General features: G+C 29.9%; 1 protein-coding gene across 4 annotated transcripts in view; it reads right to left on the reverse strand.

Annotated features, from left to right (window-relative positions):
• Positions 1-25,527, reverse strand: part of LOC134241327 (protein trachealess-like) — a 47,699-nt gene that overhangs the window by 12,103 nt on the left and 10,069 nt on the right. Inside the window, exons 1-3 of one of the 4 annotated variants that reach the window (XM_062723393.1) lie at positions 15,191-15,325; positions 6,710-6,948; positions 2,180-2,256 (exon numbers count right to left, since the gene is read on the reverse strand). In XM_062723393.1, coding sequence (XP_062579377.1) covers positions 2,180-2,256; positions 6,710-6,948; positions 15,191-15,291 — 417 coding nt within the window. In that variant the 5' untranslated portion in view covers positions 15,292-15,325. Of the gene's footprint in view, positions 1-2,179; positions 2,257-6,709; positions 6,949-15,190; positions 15,326-23,906; positions 24,330-25,527 lie in introns of those variants that run through there. The other 3 variants (XM_062723395.1, XM_062723397.1, XM_062723396.1) reach the window with 3 other exon arrangements.

Below are 25,527 nucleotides of genomic sequence, written 5' to 3' on the forward strand. Positions count from 1 at the left end.
GAGAAAAATATACATTTTTTAAATGACAGCTTCAGAAACTGTGCCGTTTCTGGACTATGTACTGTCTGCAAGGTGTTTGAGTGATCTCATTTTGAAATTGTTATTATAAACATGATAAATGAACAAGTTTCCTATTTATCACCATGATTACATATGAGTGCATGCATTTTTATGAACTTAATTGTGTTCTATTTCTGTAAAAGTTCAACTGATCTATGTTAGAATTTATCTTGTATTGACATAAGGAAATCAGATCGATAAAGTTTAATACTTTTCTGATTTCTGGTTTATTAACTGTTGTACTAGCATAACCTTCCAAGAAAAGAACATTTGATGTATTTAAGTGTTTTATTTTAATTGGAATAAATAACCTGTTTTGTCACTTTTGAGGAGGGATAATAATTAAAGTGTGTACTTTCAGTAATAAATGTTCACTGACATGTAGACTTTCGATGAAAATAAGTCATAGGAAAGGACATTTATGGGATAAAGGAAGATTGACTATTACTTACAACTAGAATTTTGATTTGCAGTGAAATTCTGGGGTATTTTTTATGAATTACGAATATGATTATCATTGTAAAGAAAAACAAACTTTTTTTCAACAATTCAAGGTCTTGTGTAAGCAACATTTTTTCTCATCTTTTTCTTTTGTCAAAGGATGAATTAAGTAATTGACTATAAAAAGCTTTCTGGTTGATATCAATTAATTCATAATCATTTAAATGAATTGTCTGGCCATTTACATTTCTGCATAATATTTTGCTATTGATGAGTTTTCATTGGGTTTCATGGACTTCAAAGATAAGGCAAAATTAAGATGTTGCCATAAATCGCTACAGTGAAGTAAGTTTATAAACGTAAAGGTTACAGTCAAAGCTAACTATATGAACAATATTTAATATAATTAATGAGTTATTGCATGATGATTACCAGGAAATTTTATGATTTATTGCCAAACAAACCATATCATTAGCTACAGCCAGTTTTTGATCTGTCACAGTGGTGAAATTCATTATAACAGTATCTAAAAAACGATGGATATTTGAGGTTGTTTCACATTTTGAGCTTTTAAAGAAAAGCATTAATCTCGGCTGCACAATTATTATTTAATTGTAAAATTAATATTTGGAAAGATATTTTGGTGTTTTATGCATAAAATTGTTTTGCAAGAAATTTTCAATATGAATATGAAAATTTGCATATTTTGCTGACATGGTTACAATGCAAAAAAAGAACTCCAAACTTTCTCTCAATATATTTTCTTTTCATTAAGTTAGCATGAGAATGTGTTTTTGGCTTATGAATGTATTTCCAATAATATATATAGATCTATTTCTCCAAAATGAAAGAAAACTAATCATATACAACACAAACTGAAAATATAGCTAAAATACTGCTGACTTGATGTTAAACAATAATCAATCAATCATAATAAAAGTCTATCTAAGTGTTCTTTGATCTCAGAAGATTTAAAATAGATTTAAGCACACATGTTTTATGTGAATCAGCTGATCTGTTTCACCTTGTGACAACAGCGCCTGCACAAAAGTCTGTACCTTTCTCTTTCAAGTTGAAAAAAACAAAAATCTTAATATATGTTTTTATACATGTAGTGCATGATCTGGTATTTTAAATCTCATATGTAAAGTCTTGACTTGGTGAAAGTTTTTTTTAAAAAAACTCTTTTTACCTAAACTTATGAAATGTGGCATTTAGAGGAGAGTCATATAACAAAAGGTATCCTAGCTCATGTCATTAAAAATGAACTTGATCTATTGCTAAGGCAACTGGCAAATAAAGTGATGTTATCCTTTTTTGTATTTGAATAAAACGTTATTATATTTTGCATTTGGGTGGAAAGTCATTATAAAGTGCATCTTTCCCATGCAATCATGACATGTAACTTTTGAAATATTTGCTTGTTAAGGCAGGAAAATTTGTTTTAGCTCATTCGTTCATCTAGTAAGATTTTTTTCAGTGGGTCTCAGAGGCTATATGTGTATGATTTTTATCATGAATTAATTGAAATGGCAGAAGTATTTAAAATATTCCTAGTTTGTTTATAATAAAGAAATTTGGCTTATTTTTTGTTCAAAATATTTGGCACAGAGAGAGATATTTTCATTGTAATATTGTCCTTTGTTTAAATTAATTTTTTTTATTTCTAAGAAATTACCTGAAGTATATGGGTTCCTTGATGGCTATCAAAAATGTCCATGGCTATGTTGGATACATTTCTCCTTCTTCCAGACCCTGCAAGAATGTTCATTAATACTTTTATTATAAAAAGAATGTTAAAAGAAACACTTAACAGAATTTGGATTGTAATTAAATTTAATGTTATATGTATACCTCTAAGACTAAAAAAATCTAACACTTCCAATGCTTTGTTAATCTAAGGGGTATAAGAAAATGTGATGGCTTGGTTGATGAAATGTTTGACCAGTAGATGAGATGTTGGACTGCAATGACAATTTTTACTGTAAACTTTTTATTCCTCAATGTAGATTGGATCAGTCATATCATATCTTATTTGCATTCAAAGGATTTAGCATTTTTAGAATCAACTGTGTTAAATTCAGAGTGCAGGTAAACAAATTTACATCAAAACTTTTTCATATCCATCAAGAACATAAAATTCAGTGCAAGTCGAGTTTTAATTTAATTTTAAGGCATCACAAAACATTTTTTGACTTGTGTTCCCAGGCAGTATGCATTAGTCAAATCCTCAAACTGCTTGCCTTTTGCCAAACATCATAATTTAAAGCAAATTATTTTGTTTCTTTGATCTGACAATCTTTGTCAATAAATGTGTAATTTTCTTGTACTTGCTGAGCTTTGTAAATTGTCAGGTCTGAATCAAAGGTGTGATGTTTTGATGACATCTTTATGGATTTAGTACATGATGTATAGGCACTAGAAACATTAATTCATCAGATTAATGGATATCTTTTTAACTAAAAAAAATGAGTTATTTTTTTACTGTGAAAAAATTCAAAGCACAGACAAACTTTTGAAAATGAAACTGGAAAAAAAATTTGATAATTCCATTCATTGAAATTTCAAGTTATGTCCATTGCTTGAATGAAATGCTATTAAGCTATTTCATGTGTGGGATAAAACAGATGTACCATACATTCAAGTAATTTGCTATAATTTATTGCAGATTTCAGATTTGAAGAAGCATATTGCAAGGGAGGTCTGTTAATAAATCTTGTTTCGAATTACAAACTCTCATTTCGACAATTTTCTGAGCGATGAACAAGCAGATAAAACGATGTCTGTTAAAACTGCTCTACTGCAAAAGTGGATTTAAAAACACCAAAAAACAAGCATTGCAAAGCAACGCAAAATGCGGAGATATTGCCAAAAGGTTAGATGAAACTAACAAGGGTGAAAAAACATGAAGGAGTTGAAACTGTTTAACATGGATAGGGTATCAGCTCTGGTGATGTGCTTCATTTGATTCAGTTTGCTATCAGATCAAGGTAAAATTAAAATGTGTATCTCGGAGCTGTGCCCAGCTCTCACTTAGATTCGACATATGTAATCGCATGAATGGGGCCTTCTGTGCTACTGTTTCTGGCTGCAGTCACTAAATTTCTTTTTTGTATAAAGAAAAACATTCAATCAGTCAGAATTGAAGAAAATTAAGTATAAAGATTGTACTATCCTCTCATGATTAGCACTGTTTGATTGACTTTTGCAATATTTGGAAATAAGCTTCTGATTTTGGATAGATTTTTTACTTTTAAAAAACATTACATATATATTTTTGTTGTCTGAGATGAAAATAATCTAAGAGATTTTAGAGGAAACAGGAAGACAACTTTTTTTTTATCATTTTTTCCCAAGAGATTAGTAATTCCTTTTACTTGCCAGTTGTCTTGTATTCTATCTTAATAATCTTATATATTTCTCCATATTTCTGTTGGGAGGAAAGCCTTGCATTGCTTGTTTTTTAATGGGAGGATGATGAATCTTTCAGATAACACCTGGCTTTATGATATATTTTATGGCTATCCATTCATTTGATATTTTCTTGTCATTTTTAAAGAGGAGTTAATGATAACAAGGCCTGAGGATTGTTCAGATTGTTCATTCCCATAATCACAGGTGCATCATGGGGTATATCATGTGACATTCTGTATCTGATGTAGATCATATATTTTTGGAGATTTATGGCTGTTAAAAATATTTTCTACAATTTTAACACTGCCCTTCTTTAAAATATCCAGACAGACATACAGTTGATGAAATATCTAATTGTTAAAGATTGATGTTAAATCTGATCTGTTTATTATTAAATTAAAAAAAACAGTAGTTCCCCAGTCAAAAGGATAAATAGGAATGTTTTGCACTTAGCTTAAATTTAGATTGTCTTTTTTATTCTTGGATAAAACAGACATACTAAGTGTTTACAATTAATTGGCATGTACTTTTATCATTTTTTTTTTTCAATTAAGACACATTTACATATTTTACACAAAAAATGTTTATTGAATTCACATTTTGAAACAACTCAGTCAAAATGTGAAATAAATTTTATTTTATAAAATTCCCCCCTTTTTTGTTTTATTTGCATTTTATACATTTATATGTTTAGATTGATTCAAATGACTCGGACAGGTGTACAGTTAAAAAAAAATAATTCAAATAATTTTTAACAAAATTAAGGACACTCTTTTCATTCTATATTGAAATGTAACAATCCTGCTATAATAATGACAATTTTTACATTCTTATTACTGTCTAATATTGGTAAAAATTCAACAAATTTCAAAATATGTTTTTACCCTATGTATTTTAATCATTATCTATGTATATATTGGTGATATTAAATAAATTTAAATTTTATAAATATTTGTAATTGTTAGACCTACAGTGGTTTGACATTTGAATTGTTTTGGAATTTCCAAAAATTAGGTTGTCCTATGTATTTTAAGTGTCATCTATGTATATATTGGCGAGATTAAATAAATTTAAATTATCTATGTTTGTAACTGTTGATGTCCTACTATAGCTTGACATTTGGAATGTTTTGGAATTTCCAAAAATTAGGTTTTTCAATATCTATGTCAACAAAAAAGTGATAAACGAGGATGCTTATAGTCACGTAGGAAATAACTGAAATAGGCCAGCTGCCGTCTGCAGATACTGAAAACATGTTAAATGTAGAAGATACATATATTTGTCTTAAACCTTTCTCAAAAAGTTGATATTCATTTTCTTATATTATCAAATAGTTAGAGTATTTAGAGCTAAGCTGTCTGCAGATACTGAGAACACATTCAATCTACATACAAATATTTGTTTAAAACCTTGAAAAAGTTGATAATCATTTTTTTCACATCATCAATTGGTATTTAGAATAGCAATATCTAATATGTTTCATTAAGACTTAACAATTAGTAAATAAAACATTGAGAGGTAATTCAGTTCTAGTGTGCTTTCTCTACACCTATCCACTAGCTCTTGACTAACATTTCAGTTTGAATAAAGCTCCTATCATATTATGTGACCAATGAAATAATAACCAAAACAAAAAAAGGAATATTGATAACAAGGTTGTTATATAACTTGTATTTGATCTAGCCATCTGGCATTGCTTGTTTATTTGAAATGTTTTGGAATTTCCAAAAATTAGGTTTTCCAATAGCTATGTCAACAAAACTGCTATTCTTAATACCATTAGATAATGTGGACAAATAATTAGCAACATTTTCAAGGTGTTAAACAAAAATTTGTATGTAGATTGAATGTGTATCTGCAGACAGCTCAGCTCTAAATACTATATCTATTTGATGATATGAAAAATGAATATCAACTTTTTAAAAAAGTTTTAAAACAAATATATGTATCTTCCACATCGAACTTGTTTTCGGTACCTGCATTATTTTTATTTCATTTGAAAAATATATACCAGCAACTTAGTAATTCATGTGAAATATTAGGTAGAGGGTATATATATATATATTTTCTTTTAGGAAAAGTAAGTAATATCAGACGCCTGTGATTTGATGATCATACAATCATTTTTTGATGACAGTACATAAATCAAATGACATCTTTACTGTAACAATGTTTGGAGTTCTCACAATTTTGCTTAAAAGAAAATAACACTCCACATTTTAATTTAAGTCTCATAAGATTTCAATTGCATGAAATCAGAACAAACCTTGACAGTTTGAAAAATGTTTTCAACAGACACTTGGTATTAGAAAGGAACAATAAATGCAATTTTGGTAAGTACTAGAAGCATTTTGCTCTCCATAAGATGTTAGTTAAACTTTTAATTTCGTATTTTTGGAAATCCTCCAATTGGAGGCAGCAAATTTCAACTTTTCAAAACAATGTCGGTTTTGAAATTAAATTTCTTGCACTTCAAATATAAAAATGATTGAAAAAGCTTAATTAGAGGTTTGGGACACGTTCAGGGGTAAAGGTTAAAGCATTTTTCACTGAAAGTATGTTTTGGAAATAGGAAATGTGCATAGTTTAAATCAAGTCAAAAGTTGAAGTCGATACAGTAAACACCTTAATTAAACAAGGTCATTACTTAGATAAGTAATTATGATGATAAGTAATTCTGATATTCATATAATAGGACAATAAAATTTAATTCAAGTCAGCATTAAAGAAAAGTAAAAGAAAAAATCAATTAATTTCCTTTATGTCATGTTATCAATTACAAAGTTTACCTTACCTTTTAGGGATTTATTAGCAGAAAAATGATCCCTGTTCCATGGTGGGTCTCCATGCCCGGAGAATTCCCGCAGTTTAAGGTAGCTGATAGACAGTCGGATGATGGAAGCTTTGTCCAGTTGACTAGTGATGGCCGCAGGAAGTGGAAGTAATTTGGCCAGCTCGTAGAATTCATAGTTTTCCTTTCCTCGCCTTGACCTGGCAGCATCCCGCGATTTTTCCTTTCTGAGTTCCAGGATGCTGTTTAAAAGGATAAAAATTAAAGAAAATTAAACTTATTTATATTTATTAATTTATTGTTACCCACCGCAAATGATTTTAATAAAAATGTTTTGAAAATTCAATATAAATTTCCAAATGAATTAAACATTAGTTGGGATACTGGTACAAGTGTTAATTTTTTTTTTATTTTTTTGTATCATCAAGGTATAATCCTTTAATCATTGTTATGATAAAAGTCAACTGCAAAGGAGATACAGTTGTATTGTTGTCCTTATGCCTTTTTCCATAATATCTCCTGTTGCAGTGTTGGAAATCAATTTTGCAGTTAGCCTTTTACTGTTCTTGTTTATAAATATATCCAGATGTGCGTCTATATTAACACTTTCCTAGATCTATGTGTGGCAATTAATTTCAAGATCTTATCATCACATAGATATTATTGATGAAAAATTATATCGAGGTTATGTTTTCATTTTTTGTTTATTCCCTAAACTCTGTTGGTCAACTAACTGAAGAGGTCATGCTTAGACTTAGTAAGGTGTCCATTCCGAAGTCAATCTACATGTACTTACCTTAAATTTGTCCATTGGTAAATTATTATTCTTAAAAATGCAATTACTCGTATAAGTTCAGTCCATATTTTTTAAATCTCCCAAAATAGAATAATTTTAAGATATATACAGTTAAACTTGTCTAATGTGGACAGTGGACACTGATTCCAAAGAAATTGTCGGGATTAGACAACAATTTGGATTATAGACAATATATAAAACTATTGAATTTACTGCAGGGGATTTTACACCATATTAAACAAGATTTCGGATTACACAATATCCTAAGTAGACAAGTTTTACTGTATTGCATTTTTTTTTTGTTTTTTAATGACAGTGAATGATGATGGTTTATACAAAAGGAAAAGAAGCAATTCTACTTCTTTTATCACAGTTTTGGTATGATTTCAGTAAGACTTTGAAATCAAAATAGTAAACTACATAAAGACACATAATTCTTTAAATTCTGTTGTTACTTAATTATGTTTATGAAGTGTTGGTTATCAAAAAAAATATTGATCATCTTCCATGAGATAATTACATGTACATGAATATTTTAATTACTTCATAATGTTTCCTCAGATATATAGTTTCCTTTGATTTGAGTAATGATTTTTTAGTTTACTTTCACAAAGTCCAGATTAGCTTACATGTACATGTATACTCGCACTATACCAGCCCTACTAAAATGAATCAAACTTAGATTTTGAGATGTTTCCTACCATCTCAATTGCTGGTGATGCATCTAGGGATGCATATTACTCAACTTGCTTCAAATGCTCTTTGACACTGTTACCTCAAAAGAATTTGAACAATTATTTTTATAATTAATATAGTTTCTCCCACAATTTCAATTCATAAAAAAAATAATTGTTTGGCTAGTTTTATTGCAATTAATGGTATAATGACTAACATTAAGCATTCAATTTTAAAGGGGTATGGACACAGTTCACCTAAAAATTTTCAAACTTATTTTTTTCATTTTTACAAAAACTTAACTAAGGTCTTTCTAATGATCATAAAAAAATTGAACTTCATTAGTTGAGATACAATTAAGATAGATTTAGAGCTTCAAACCTTCGTTATGTAAACAGGGTCCATGTCATGTTTTTGTTTACCTAGGTTAATATACTAAAAAATGTCTGTTCAAAGCAGATAATTTCAATAAAGAAGCTTATTCTTAATAAGTTTAGACAGTATCTAGTGATTTGCTGAATTTCATGTTTATATAAATATGAAATTTGCTATGTAAACAAAAACAAGACATGAGCTTTGTTTACATTATGAAGAACTTAAAGTTCTGTATCTCATTTGTTAATCAACAAATGATGTTCACATTTTTGCTGATCATTAGATGATGCCTTACTTAGGAATTGTGAACATTAAAATTGGTTTTAAAAAATCAAAATCAGTTTAAACTGTGTCCATGTCCCTTTAAGAAATATATTACTTTTTAAAATTACATAGGTATTGCTCCTTTCTTCTTATTCAAAAACAGAAAATTTTTGTACATATATGAAAAAACTTCATGCAGTTTTGAAATATCATCTTTCCTTTTAGATTATCGCACATGTAATTCAAACCAATACATATAGAACTACTGTTTCAGCTGAGACATTATCTTGGCTTAAAAATGATTCATTCTTTATAAAACAACAATTCATTTAGAGAGTAGTTATGCGCCCGGATCGATAGATCCGAGGCGTATATTGTTTTTGTCCTGTCTGTCTGTCTGTCTGTTTGTTTGTCCCCAAACTTTAACCTTCGCCATAACTTTTGAACCATGAAAGATAGAGACTTCATATTTAGTATGCATACTCCACTAATTAAGCTCTTTCAAATGACACCAAGGTCAATGACCTTGGGACCTTGACTGTGACCTATATGCTAAAAATAGCTTTTTTCGAACTTTGTTGCTGCCGGGCGCATAGTGTTTCACAAACACATCTTGTTTTAGTTCTGATATTGCCTAGACAGTTAAATTTACACTTTCCATTAAAAAACTTTCCATTTTAAAATGATTTTTTTTCTCTCTTTATTTAATAAACTATTAAACTTCAGTGTAATTCTTCACAATTCTATTCTACTATTGTGAAAGAATGCCAAAAATATTAGGGCAATCCTTCAAATGATAGTTACCATATGCACAAAAATATCTGCTGTGTTATTATAAGTACTACTCATAACTGAATACTAGTAGTTTATTTTTGGTTTCAGTTATGAATCATGAATCCATGATACAGGCAAGGTTTCCACAGAATCATTGAATCTTAGAGGTAAAAAGATTTTCATTAGCTATGTTCTCAAGTTCGTCTTTCTAGAATAACCAGAAGCATTTTTTCTAAAGCCTCAAGCCCTTTTTAAATTTTTCCTATTAGCTAGGCCCTAAAAGGCATATTGTGGATTGATTGATGGAAATTTAAGATCGGTACAAGTGCTTTTGCATGTTCATTCAAAGAATATGATAAAGAAGTTTTTGTTTTAAAAGTACCTTTAATTAATTAATGAGTATATATATAAAGTATAAAAAGTGCCTATCAAAAGACGATAATATAAACAGTAATCATATGGTTTCATAAAACCATCAAAGGAAACATCATTTTATGTTCTATGTGAAACTTTTAAGAGAAAAATTTACATAATGAAATAGATCAAATATGTTTAGAAATGAAAACGTTCTAGAACTTTATATAGAAATATTTTCTAGCTGTATGAAATGTAAGGGAAGTCTTGAATTTTGTTATTCAAAATCCAAGCTCCAAGAATAAGTGCAATGGCTTCTTATGTAATATAGACAAATAGACAACTTGAGGGAATAGTATAAACTAATTTATCAATTACATTGTATATGTCAATGCAAATGAAGGAATTGATTTAAAGATTTAAATTATTTCAGCAGAAAGGAAAATGTGAAAAAATAACACAATTCAAAAGAGATTATATGAATTTTTTTTTAAAAAGTATGTCAGCTTTCCCATATTTAACTGAGCTACCTTAATTAAAGTTATTGAGGCTGAGACAGAGAATATTTATTGAACTATTTTAGGGAGAGGCAGAGACACTTGATGATCCTAAATCATGTGATTTTTAACCAAAACTGGAGGAAGCCCTATGATTGACAATCATATTTTGACCTATTCTGGTAAGAAAAGAGCAAATGTCCAATAAATTATTCTCTCGGCTTCATATTGATAAGCAGATACATAATGTTATAATGTGAAATTGCTTGTCAATCATGATTCTCATTAGAGCCCCTTGTTTATCATAAGAGACATATTAATATGTAAATGATCAAGAAAAATGCTGCAGTGACTGTTTCCAATTGTAAATCAGTTGTTAAATAGGTCAAGGTTACCATCATTTTAAAGGCTGACGATTTCCGCCCCATTTTCATCAGGAGAGAATTAAAACTGACCTGTCAGGCTTGTTTACAGAAAAACATTGCTAATTAAAGTTCATTAGAGGAAGTATACTTTATAAATTGCTATTTTTAAATGATTAAAGAATTTTTTGACACCAAAAAATGTCCAAATAATAATTATTTCTAAGAAAGAATTTATGAGACTGATGTACTCAATAGCTTTTGCCTAAATTAACTCTATTCCTTTTTTGATGAATTTCTATAAACAAATTTTCAAAGTTTTGATATAAATGCTATGAAATAATAATTAATTTAATGACTTGAACAAAGGTTGGGAAAAACTACCAGCTGTTGTTATTTTGCAGCTGAATGTGACAGCAATTTCGCAATAATTTTCATAACGTGATTGAAAAGTCTAAAATTAAAAATTATTTTGCACCTTAAGTATGCAGTAGTAATATCTTGGTTCAACTTAGAAACTTCAGACTGCTTACATCATATATGGATTAAAAAGATGTTCGGTAATTTTTTTCACCTTATTCAGAAGTATAATACTGATGACACATTTGTGACATGTGTTAAAATTTGAAAAATTTTTCGGAGAAAATTTGTTTTAAAAAGTCTACACAACCTCACTTTGTTTTCTTTATCTATAAAATGGCAATGCACCTTTAGTTTGGGATTAAATTGACTCCTTTTGTTCTATTCTAGTGTGTAGTGTATCTGGGGATTTCTTTAATCAAAGTTTCTGGATTATACTCTTAGAGATAAGAGCTTTTCATGCTAATCAGAAGGGAAGAAAAGTCTAATGCAATTTGGGGCCCTCCAAAAAACTGCAGCAAATTCTAGTTTTACTTTCAATCAAGTAGAAAAGGGGCAGCACAGGAAATAAAGCGATTATATTTTTCGCCCTGAGTATCTTAATGTTATTTCAGTTTCATCAAGTCTCATAGAGTTTGCGAACAGAAGAAAAATGAACTGCCGTATGGGCATGCGGGATAATTGTCTTTTTCGGGATTGAATTTGCATATTTCTAAATGCCATCTTAATCTATTTCCCCCTGTATTTCAATAATTGGGTAATTGAATTTTGGCCAAAGTTTATATGTTGATTATAAGATTTTACAAGTCAATCACCAAGAAGGCAGAGTTGTATATTTCTAGAGTCCCAAGAGATTACATTTATCCCAAACATTCAGATTCTGTTCATATTGTGAATCTTATTAAATTAAGGTCAAAGGAAGGCTGATTAAACCTTAAAATCAATTATTTTTGCTTCAGTGTTTCATTGAAAGCCGAGATTTGATGTTTTTGTCCTTCTCTAATTGTTTTAGTTAATTTTATTAAGAAACTTGATTTTGAAAGAAAATATTTTTGTGAAAAAACAATTTATCTGTGATTAACCTAATTCAGAATGAGCCTTTTCAGTTAGTTGAAATTATACCACAATTTGGTACTTCAATTCTTATGTCTCTAATATTTGCACATCTATTCTTTGTTAATAAAGACACATTTAGTCATAGCATGAAGCAGTTTTTTTTATTTTAGGTGAATCACAATATATATGGACAGTCCAAGAATTTTTTTTTATCAACTTCAAACTGTGAAGTAAGTTCATACTTGTATGTATAAAAAGATTTTTGTTTAATTTAAACAATAATTGTATCGTTGTTTGAAAATACACCTAAAGACAAATTCCAATAGTGGCAATAAAATGAAAAACACAATTTATACAATACATGGATAATTGTATTCCACTGTTCTGAAAAAAAAATTGAAGGTAATTCAGGCGAGCATTCTAGCACATGAAGCTCTTGGTTATAAAATGGATTTTTTTTTAATAAAATACAATTTATATGTAGTGAATTTGTTAATTATCTGAGGCACTGTGGCATATGTGACTACATCAAGTTCAGTTCACCTGTCTGGGTCTGATATGTCAGTGAAGTAGGAGACAAATTGCATGGCCGCAATTTGTAAGAATTAATTTATGACAAGAAGTCTCATTAGTATACCTACTGTTAATGTTGAAAATTAGACACTGGTGATAATTTGTAGTTGCTTCATTTAATTGTGTTTCCTGTCACTGAGACAAGGTATCCTGTATAATGATTTTTTTTTAAAGCTATATTCATGCTCTTAGTGGAAATTATAGCTTTAAAATATGTAATAGAATAAAATGATAATAAATTAATTCTTAAAACAGTTAAAAATCTAAATATTCTTCCTCTGTTACACCCCTTTCAGAAATTGATAGTCATAATAAATTTACACACAAAAATAGCTTGAAATTAATATTTAAAAAGTCAAAGTCTTATAGTAATTTAATTGAATTTAATCTTAAGATAATTTCTCATATTTTTTAGAGAAAATACATGTATCTCTTTTTCCAAATATATCTTTGGGGTATGACAAAATTTACAGATGATTTTCTGTACATTTAATTAACATTTACCAGTAACACATCATCTTTTTTGTTTTATTAAAGTTGCAACTAAAAACCTGTTCCCAACACAACTTTTATGAATACGATTTTATAGGTACCCTAAATTTTTTTGTGAAAATTTAAACTTGTTTGATATCATTTTGAACAATTCAAATATGCAGTTGCATATAATGTCAGGATTAAATAGAAGTTGATTTTTTTAACAAGAAGCTGTTTAAAAAACCTGCTTTATAAATAGAAAGTACAAATTGTGATGTATTAGGAAGCTCAAAGGATGTGATCCATCTCTTTCACCTTAATTATCTTCTAGTGACAATAAACCTATTTATCCATATTTTGCTCAAATTTGTTCTACATTTTCGCTGAGACATTTTATTATCAGCAAATGTTGTGAACTTTGGGTGAAATTTTCTGAGTGAAAATTAAGATTTGGGGTTTAATTGATAAATGTGTTGGTATTTGCTTGAAATAATAATAAAAAAAAATAGCTTGTTGACAGATTTAAACTTCTCAGGAATATCTTTTTTTTTTAAAGAATTTTGTTTTGAAATGTCATTTTAAAAATCTTCACAATTTTTTTTTAATTATAAAATTTCTTATGATATTCTTATTGAAAAGGAAAATTAAACAAAGTTTTTTTGTTATTTCTAAGCTCTGTGTCCAAAATTAAGAACAGTTTGAAATTTTACGATGCTTTTAGTTTTCATCTGACTTTCATTTGACAATTCAGTTAAAAGCAGACTAAAACCAAATAAATCACAAATGTAATAAAATATCATTTGATATTTCTTTGTGGGTAAACAAGAAAAAAGAACCAACCACATATGCTATTTGCTGCAAAAGTTGGACCAAAAAAGCATGCAATAATGTAAAAATAAATCTATTGAAGGTCTTAATTAAATCATAGAGAATTGTTTTATTCTATCTTCAGTCATATGATCTTTAAGGAGATGTTTCGATGACAGAGTGTCAACCCCAAGAGTTAATATTTAATCAATATGATATATGGGGTTATTATTCAATTCTTTATACTAGTAATTAACTCTTATGTACTTTTTTCTTTTTTTCGCAATTCTACATTTTTTAAAAAATCTGATGATTTTTTCTTATACAGTTTTTAAGATTTGTATGATAATACAACGTTTAGTAATGGCAACAAATATTACATTCGAAGAAAAATTGATTTTATTCTTGTTGAAAAGGTATAATTAGAATAAAAAAATGAATTAGATGAAGTTTATATTTGTTACTAACTAAATTGGTTTATAGACAATTTCCTTCTAATTTATATGTAGTATTATGTAAATATATCAAGATACATTTTTGTAAATATTATGAAAGTACAGGAACTGTTAAAACTAATCAGTAAAAGATTTGTTTTAATTAATCAGATTTTTTTTAACTTTCATTAACCCTCCTTTGTAGTTATTTGATAAAAACATGATACAAGTGCAATTCCTTAAGTTAGTTAAATTAAAAATTAAGTTATAAAACTGAATGTTTTCAAAATATATCTTTTTGAGTGTTTCTTTTTTTTTCTTTAGCCATGTTGCATTTTTTTTAATGAAAAATATCGTATATCGCATATTGCCAAGCAATTTAAATAATCCATTCTGCTGCAATATCCAGAAAAGAAATACCAAAATATTAGAAATTTACTGGCCTTGTGCATTTCTTCAAACCGATAAGAAACAGATGAAAGGCATAAAACTGCATATTTATCATTGCGCATTCAAAGCATTTCAAATATTTTCTTTTCCAGATATACACTGATAAAATAAAAGTTCAAAGAACGATAATTATTTATCAAAATAATTTGTTGTGTAAAACGTTCCCAGATTAAATGATAAATAGATTTTTTTGACAGTCGGGTCTTGTTCCCTTGCTGAATGCAAACTGTTACCTCCCAAATGCTTCGTAATCCATCTCCGAGTACTGAAAGCAGTTGGTGAAAATCACTGCACCCTCCATAGCAGCAAGCCGGGTTCCCTTACTCACTATCATGAAGGAAACCAAAACAAGAGGAGAATCCCCTCTAAGACTGTCAGAAGTAAATCAACTATAGCATTCATGATGATCACATTGCTTTCTTAATGCATATTTAAATATGGGTTATTAATAGCAGCAATTTGTCAAAGTTAATTCGGATTGGTTAGTAATGCGTTCACTTGAAAATTGTAAGAAATTGAATTCCTCTAGAATAGACTTTTGAGGTGAATAGATTTACTTACTTTCAACAGGTGCATTTAAAAAAAAGTGCAGTGTTTGATGATTGATAAGTTGAGTTCAATGAAAGTTATTATTATTAATTGATAATTTTTAAATGCGTCCTGTGTCAACGACAATTATTGTCGTGCACTAGGAAGCGTGTGGTATTCTGTCTACAACCCATCATAATGCAGCTTCTCTTTTTCTAGTTTTGCAAAATCAAGAAAAATATCATTAATCTTTATTTAATTGATTAACGATATATTGTTTTGCTTTAAAAATCTCCCTTTAATTTCTCGTGGAAAAAATTATTAAAGTTAATATTACAGAAGGAGAAGTGAAAAATTTCTCATTAACTAGAGATGTTACTTCATGTTCCTTCTCTTCTACGGTATTAACATAAGTATATTTTCCACTTTCGGAAACCATAAATTAGTTTATCTAATTTGAAGAAGCAGGCACGCGTTATTTATTTAGAATGACACACACCAGAAAATTTCCTAATTTTGCAAATCCAAACAGCACAAGCCACTATAACACTTAATTAAGTGTAATTTTTTTTACTTTGATATTTTATCTAAAACTATAAAATCCCTCTTGATAACCACGCTTTCTTGCTTACATAATTGAAAATGTATTCTATCAAACCTAAAAATTCTAAATCCGATATTAGACTGGTGTACTTTTTCAAAATTACCATTCGATATATTGCAAACTTGTGTGCTGCTGTATTTAAAGCTTACTTTTTCTTACTGAATTTCAATAAATATATTGATACCAGTATATTCGAGTACAATGTGATTTTAAAATAGATATATATGGCTGGGAATTTGAAAATAAACAAGAATATAAGCTAAGGTGAGTTAAAACTACTAGTAATTGTATGTCGTTTAATGTCCCTTTCGGGAAGATTTTTTTTTTTACTTATATAAAGACGTCACCATATACCGTCGAGGGACTTCAAATAAAACCTTTACTCGACACTCAAGGCCATTATGCAGTGATATTCTATATCATGACAACGCCTGCCATTACACGGGGCCTCGGTTTCTTAGGTCTCTTCCGAAGGACCAGCAATTTTCACTTCAAAGAGCCCAGCGCTTAGCGAAGTAACAGTTGCTACTTATGTTCGAACAATTTGTTGATGTCCATAACTTCGAATCCACAGCCTTCTGATCATGATATTTTCACAGAACCTTTAGTACATTGTACCATTTTGAATATTTTTACGTTTTGACTAGAATCACCCTTTGGAATTTCCTATAACAAAACATGGACTTTTCCCTTTATTTTACGTCTCTTAAATGCGACTCATCCTATACTAATACATAACATTTAATGATACTGAAACTTTATTACATAGTACTATTGTGCATCTCCTTATTTTACGTTTTGATAGGACCAAAACTTTTCCTTTGCAAAGCATGGTTTTTGCTATTATTCTCGGTAAAGCGGTTAACCATTTTGTTAACCCAACTTTTCTGAATGTAATTCATAGACATTTTCATAGAAACTCATGAACATACTGCCGAGAAATGCACTCGGAGTAGGGGTACCGTTTTGTGAGCTTAGTAGTACCGTGGGTAATAGAACTGATTCGTCTCTACTGTAGTGAATCAGTATTATTTACATCATGAGTTGCAGACGATGAACTTAGAAATTAAATTACTTTATGGTAGAGTTACTATATTAAGTTATGTCTTTTCAGGATCTCACATTGAGGAGAACCAACAAAATTAAATGCACTTAGTAGGAAAAAGGTTGAATACCCATTACTAAAGATAAAGTAACTTAATTAAACAAAATATCTCAACTTAATAGTGTTTAAAACTTACTGAAAATATTTCACCGCAATATGGAGACTTACTGAAAATATCTCTTTTCAGTAATGTTGAAGACCTACTGAAAATATTCCTTTTCAGTTTTGTAAAGACTCACTGAAAAATATTCCATCCCTACCGAAAATATTTCACCTCAGTTATTTTTAAAAGACTTACTGAAAATATTCCACGTCAGTAATGTTCTTTTATTCTCCTCACAAAACTATTATTAACCTTTGTGGGGTTACAGTTTTTTCTACATCTATTATAGCAGGGGATGCTCACTCCTCCATGGCACCGGATCCCAGCTCTGATGTTTTGGAGGTCCGTGTTTGCTCTGCTCCTATTTTGTAATGTTTTGTGGTTAAATGATAATAATGCGGGTGGATTGGGTACAAAAAGAATAAATTGCTTGTTTTGTCAAAAAAGGATTAAATGATAACAATGGGGTGCCTGAAAACTTAGTAAATTTAACTGTCTACAATTAAAGTGTTTTCTGAAAACACTTTTCATGAAGGAATTGTTAATTAGGACAAATATATAATCCAGAGAAATCACCTGCAATTTTTTACTACTTCAGGCAGGGTGATATGTCGATCAATCAAAGATTGCTACGCATTTCATTAAATAAGAAACGCGTAGTGAGGGCTGTATAGAATATATAGAGTGACATGCATCAATCCTTAATGCGATGGAACAGCTTGGTGTGGGTGTTCTGCTTACTCTTCAAAAAGACTTGAAATACAGACAATCACACATGTAAAAAAAAAAAGTGTTTTCTAAAAACATGCAAATGGTGCTTTAACATTGACAATTCGGAGCGCTCATGAAACAGAGCATGTAGTCTGAATTCAATTTGTATTATCAAGATAACAAAAAAGATTTTTTGATTTGGAATAATTAAAAGCACCATACAGTGTATTTATAATCCATTGATAAGAGGGGATACAGGTACTTGTGATGAACGTATTTCGATGCTCTATTTTTATAAAGTTAATCAATCGTACGTTTTTAGCAATCGTACTTAAAATTTCTACCTATACTGTGTCTATTTTATTCAGCTGCAGCACTTTAGCTTCCAATTGACCATAAGGAAATTGAAACGTTACAAACTCTAATGATTTTATCCAGGACATGTAAGCTTCAGTTTTTACATCAATAAAATAAAATGTTGAACAAACATAAACCAGATATAGTGTTTTTTGCTTTAGATAAACTTGCATTCACTTGACATGAATATTACATAGTTTTGAATTATGTCAATAGGATAACTACATGTATACAATTGAAATATGACTACTTCAAAGGACAATAAATGATTTAAGAGAAGATAACCGATTCGATAGTTATCCAAATATATAGCATTGTTGTATTTTTCGTGACAAAGGAATTGTCATAAGCGAAGTGATACCTTTTACCAACACGCAGAAGTGGTTTGATTAATGTTCTATTGATGTAGATAAGTTTCCCTTTTAAAGAATATATAGATCAAGTATTATTCATTGAATTCAGGTTAACGATAGACAGTATTTGAGATTGTGTTGATAAAGGAGGGCATCTATAAATATCCATCTAATTTAAGGTTATGTCATGGGGTCAGATTTGATGAAGTGTTTTATATACATTTGTTAGATAAAAGTTTCCAATTGATTTTTTAAAGAATATATAGATCAAGTATTATTCATTGAATTCAGGTTAACGATAGACAGTATTTGAGATTGACATAAAATTTAGAATCCTTGTATCACGTTGATAAAGGAGGGCATCTATAAATATCCATCTAATTTAAGGTTATGTCATGGGGTCAGATTTGATGAAGTGTTTTATATACATTTGTTAGATAAATTGCATAATAACAGATTCTCCAATTGATTTATTTCCTTTGTCGTTTAAACAACTTCATATTCTCAATCTACGTTATTTTAGATCACCTTACTTGAAATCAACGGTGACCTGTTCTTATTTGTTGATATTCGTCGTCATGCACCGTGCATTGTTTCTAAGACGTTAACAATTTAAACTTTTAAACAAATTTTAAGTATTTTAAACTTCTTTGAAATATTTAAGAAAGCAATGTCAACCAATAAGGACCGTTCACTTTAGCTCAATAAGTAGAGCGCTCGCTCCGTGATCGGGAAGTTATGAGTTCGAATCTCGACCGCGACTGACTTAAGTCGATCAAAAATGGGTAGCAACTGTTTCTTCATCGCTCGGCACTTAATTGAAGTGAAAGATGCGGATCCTTCGGATGAGCCCTTAAACCAAGGACTCGTCTCACAGCAGGAGTTGGCACGATAAAGATCCCTCATTGCTCAATGGCCCTGAGTGCCGAATAAAGGTCAAAATTGGAAGCCCTTCTCTGGTATGTGTTGACGTCTCTACTTGAGTGAAAAATTCTCGAATGGGACGTGAAACAACATACAATCAATCAATCAATCAAGCAAGCAATTAGGCATATTGCTTCCATCGATGAATGTGATCAAACATTTAAAATTATATGTGCCTGTATCTTTCCTTTTAGGGACCAATTACGGAAGCCTTTTGATAAGGCATTCGCTCTGTGATTGGAAGGCTCGGGTTGACTTTTCTTACGCTCAAACCTAAGACGTAAAAGTAAGCAATGCTAATTAATTGGAAAATGCTGGCATTAGAAGTGAAAGTTAGGGTTTATCGGAAGATAACTTTAAAACTGAGGCCCCTTGTCACCATAAAGAATCTTCACAACCCAGTGGCCTTGAGTTCTGAGTATAAGACTTAATATTAAGCCCTTCATCGACATTAAGCGGCGTATCTAAATTGGAGAAAAAATTTGAGGTGGGACATTAAATAATATACAATCAATCAATCTATCCTCCCTTCAGTCCTAAAGTCCTTCTTAGATCTACAAATATTGAAAATTCTTTGCATTTAAACCGATCTCAACAATTACCTTTGTAGCAAATTTAAAAGTCGTGAAATTTATGTTCCTCGGGAAAATATCAGCCTTGAGATTTGGTGATGTTCCTGATATATTGAAAACTTATCATATATTATACCCAATATTATAATCAGTTTTAAAAAATCTTTACTTTGGGCTTCTAGCAAAAGCAAACTGCCAAAAGAAATACGATTCGCAAAAATCAACAAATTGTACGCATGCATGACACTGAATTAGGCGGCATACACCAAATCTCGTTTCTTGCAGTATAGAAATAACGCACTGGTCCTGAGATGAATTCAATAACAAAAAAAACTGTTAAATTTTCATATTTAGCGATTGATTGATTGTATGTTGTTTTAGGTCCCATTCGAGAATATTTCACTCATATACAGTATATATTTGTCTTTTGTTTCCTTGAAAAAAAAATGTGAACGTCTCTCAGCTTTATATATTTGGTAGTTGACAAATTATTACAGGTAATTTTACATAAGGTCTTAGGAGAAAAGCGTACTAACCCAATACGCAAAATATAACCATGAGTTCTAAAGGATGCTTTGCTATCTTAGATTAACATTGAAAGCCTTTGGTTTCTTCTCAATGAAAATCTTCAAATTTTCTTACCAATCACACAGTTATGCAAATAACAGGTTTGCTAACGTTAACATGAAATGCTTCACATTTTTCCTTTGGTTATTTCTCAATAATCATTATCGTCATCAATTACCAAATGTACAAAAAAATTATTTCATTTACATCTGGTATCTGCCTTAATAACATTTTGACATTCTGATATAGTCTAGTCTAGAACGGAAGTCATTAAAATAAACTTGTCTATCACATTGAAAAAATATTAAGCCACTTTTTTTTTACTTTTTAAAATAATGCCTCCTGTAGGTTGGACTTCTTTATGCCCTGAAAGTTAACTTCAAAATGAAAACTTCAGCATGTCATAACTGTGAGGTGTACATGAGTGCAAAGTTTCGACCTGGTACAAATATAAGTAGATAACTTTCTTCAACTATTGATGGCAGATTTCAGCTTGATGAAATCGTGAAACCTTTGCCTACAAGAGTGTTCTTTTAATTCCATATCATCCTTAGGATCTTCTAGTATCGTATAAACTGGTTGGTCCCCATTTCTTGCTATATATCCAAAATTTGTAAAGTTTGTCTTCAGTTGACATAATTATATGATAGAGAAAAAATGAAAATGAAACGGAAAATAAGGATACCGGGTATTATTTTTTCTTGGTGAGCCAAGAAACAGGACAAGCAAATTTTAAGGGTTGGAGAATTATTTTAATACCATTGAATTGCTGCAATAAAACTAATTTCGTGAAATCTTTCCACGGCTTGTTTGAAACAGTATATATACTTTGTGAAATTCAACATTTTTAAAAGAAAATTAGGAAAACATGTTTACTTCATAACAACCTCTTAGTCTATTGAGTTATGAAAACAATACAGTTTCGGCCAAATAAACGTAAGGCTAATTTTTGAAATTAATCTTTCTTTTAAAATGAACGTTTCACCTATTGCCACGTTTTGTTGTATTTGTCAAACTAAAATATATAGACAGTTTTGTAAGGTTATATTTTAAAATTTATTTGAACCACAGTACTCTAAACAATCATTCCGTTGATAAAAATTGAAATTATCACCTATCTATTATCACATACAGACTTCAAGATACTGCAGGTTCATGAATCTCTTGTTTTGAAATGGCTGTGTTATTCCTGAATTTCTATATCTTAAAATCTATCGAGATTTAGACATAAATTGCAGTAAAGAAAGTCTTACAAGGAAGAAGTAACCTTTTTCAAGTATTATAACTTCCTTTAACAGTCATAAGCGCCTATGTTAACAGTTGCTACTAATATGCAATTATGAAACTCCAACAAGTTAAGTTTCTAGATTCAGTGATTGTGTGATCTTGTGGTTAATTTTTAAGGTGTCTATCCTTTATCAATTTTGTAAAGATTTGACTATTATATTCCATGAAATAAACATAAATTGATGCGATCTTTTTGTGTTATTTTCAAATATACAAATTAAAATAATAGTCACATGACCCCACTTCTGATGTTTTGGAGGTCCGTGTTTGCTCTGCTCCTTTTTTGTATTGTTTAATGGACTTTTGAGCTTGAATACTGTTCGTTATCTCCATATATTTCATGAATTGATTGGGTAAAGGGTTAATGCATAATTTACAACCAAGTTTTCCCGATATGTTCTATGAATTTTAAATCTACCAATTTTAATCCCGCCACCCTACCACCCTCCCAAAACACTGAAATTTACAACATCATTCATCCTTGTAAATATTTGATATCGTTTTAATTTATTTCTTTATTTTTTTTTATTATTTAATGTCTGGAAAAGGGGGATTATATTTATTTTTTTTTCTAATTCAAAGAGGTTTTAAGATCGTCTTCACAATGATACCCGGTAATTTTGATTGTTTATTTTTAAATCAATACTTTTTTTTCACCAAATTCGTATGATATAATCATATATTTTCCTGGAAAATTAACTGAATGAGCTGTTAATGACTCATTTTGTGCAGTGGACAAAAAATACTGTTGAAACTGTTATAAATTCAAGAAAAATGAAATCTTCATTTATCAAAATGAAAGTGCCAAATTCAGGTAGTACCTATATTTGCAGCTGTGCAAATGACAAAATACGAATTTAAGGGATGTATCATCTATCTTACATGAAATATGACACGACCTACAAAATTTTAAACATAAAATGTGAAGTTTTTAACTTTAATTTTTTCGTTTAACAAATTGCTTGACGTGTTACAGGTTGTTCCTTCGTTTGCTATGTATATTTTTACTTCTGTTGAATTTAATGGTTTTATTTAAAAGGGGAAAATGCATTGCAACTGCAAATGCAGGTTTTAAAAAAAAGGGATGAAAAACGTGCACAACCATTTAAATGTTGAGTGGTTAAGATGATTAAGTCGCGCACCTTGCTGACACTTTGTATGTACTCCATACTCGAAAAAAAAAAAATAGACAACAACAAGGGTTGAATCAGACAATCACAACCGTCGGACAATAGTGCAATCAGATAAGACGCTCAATGACGCTAGCCAAAATAGTGCAAGTTATTGATCCACTATCACTGATACAGTGCAAGTTACCCCGAAAACAGTATAACAAAACACGCACACTGGAATGATAAAGTCAACAGGGGTCGCCCCAATCATCTACGACACGTTCACATCCATAATGCACCGTTTGGCGCCTTAAGATCTCATTAATGAAATACTGCATAGCAGTAAAGCAGTCATTTCCTTACAAGTTCAAGATACCATCATCTTTTGATTTTAAAGATGGTGATATCTTGCTCGATAATCCTGATTGGTTTCAGCATTTGATTTTTGTAGCATCTTTTATATGAAACATTTCGACATGCATATGTCATTTTTAAAATAAGCAAACCAGTCTTAAAGTAGTCAGTTAGAATGTTTTCAGACCATTAAAGCTTACCTTGTACTGCAGTGTGTATAATGTTCGTCGTTGCTTGTTATATAATTATGAACCTACACAGACACGTACTGCAGACCCCTAAAACCGGAAAAAGCCAATGACGCGAGGTAGCATTGAAATTTAAACTATTAGAAAGATTTGAGATTGCCGCGTTGTATAGCCCTTAGCTTACCTCATAACTGTTTATATTTGTATATCAGATATATCAGGTTCCAATTTAGGTCATGCTGTTCAAATGCATCCATTTTTCACTGGACACGAAAAGAACTCTGGAAGTGTATGCAGGCTATATAATGTCTATTGAAAAATGTATCCATTCGAGAGAGAAAAAGATTTATACATCTAGGCTTTACACCTGTTTTGCACCTTAGCAAAATTGTACAGGTGAATATCTCATTTACAAATAACTAGTCCTTATCAAATCAACTCGTTTAACATAACAAAGAGAACGCTGTATGTTCTCAGGATAACGTAAATTTTCTTTTTCCGACCGTTGTTAGATAATGGGGATAACAAAATGATTTAAAGTATTGAATTGCATCCAATGATCTTAAGAGTAAACCTTTCACTATAAAATTGCCCCCCCCCCCTTAAAAAGAATTCCAGGGCAAGTTCTAATCTTATAAAATCTGTATTTAATTTAATTTTTAGAAAATGTTTTATTGTATTGTAATTTTATTTTAATGTGTTAAATTGATGGATTACTAGTATCTTTTGAATTTTAGATATTTATGTTCAAATTTGAAATATTAAACAGTATAGTAAACTGGCGAAGTACAAGTGGCATATATTGACATGTTTCAATTACAACAGTGAAAATAATTTTTGTACCTAATAACTTAAAGTATATTTAAAAAGACATTTTTCTGAACTAAATCCTTTGACTGTCATAATACTTCCATGATACATTCATCAAAGCTTTTATAGGCTGACGAGTGAGTGTGGTACGTGACGATCGGAGACGGTGCATTAGACGGGAAGTGAGTCTATGACTGCACAGGTATTATTCGATGGTTAAAAAGATATTAAAAAATAAATTTTATTTAGCTTTGTTTTGTTTATTTATTATGAAATCCAAAATTGAACTTTATCTGCTTAAAACGGCACCTCTCTTTCTGAAGAAGTGATACTTGATTAGTGAAACATCTTTATGTTTAATTCTAGATTATTTTGTTTTGTTATTGTAAATGGAATCTATGTTCAATGTTTACACAAATAAAATTTCCTGTTAAGATTTGTATTGAATGAAATATTCAGAAATAGCAATGCAACTAAAAGAAAACTGGTTTGGTATGTATCTCAAAAGATTTTTTAAAAAAATTAATACAAGCCTGTCTTTCCTCTTTTAGTGCAATATGTATTTCAACTGACTACGTATGGATTACGTACGTACGGATTACGTATGCATTAGGCAAAAGATGAGGTAGCTTCTTTTGAACTTTCGGCGTTCATTAATATTTGTTTTATATTTGGATATTTTACTAGAAAAAGGAAGTTAATAGTAACCCAACAACAAAGCTGTTTGATGATCATGATGACATCAACTTTTAGATACTGTAGATCACTATATTTTCGCGACACTTTATTTTCGCGAGATTGTCATTGATTCTTTATAAGCGAGACAAAATTTTCACGAATTGTGGTCGTCGCTCTATATAATCTTAAGGAATTCTATTATACGCGAGAATTAAATTTTGGCGAGCATACCGTCTCGCGTAATTACGCGGAAATAAAGTTCTCGCGAATAAAAAGTGATTTACAGTATTTATATTATCTTTCTTAAGTAGCAATAT

This window comes from Saccostrea cucullata, unplaced genomic scaffold, assembly GCF_032062105.1.
Source record: "Saccostrea cucullata isolate Sc308-1 unplaced genomic scaffold, CSIRO_AGI_Scuc_v1 ctg206, whole genome shotgun sequence".
NCBI classification, from domain to species: domain Eukaryota; kingdom Metazoa; phylum Mollusca; class Bivalvia; order Ostreida; family Ostreidae; genus Saccostrea; species Saccostrea cuccullata.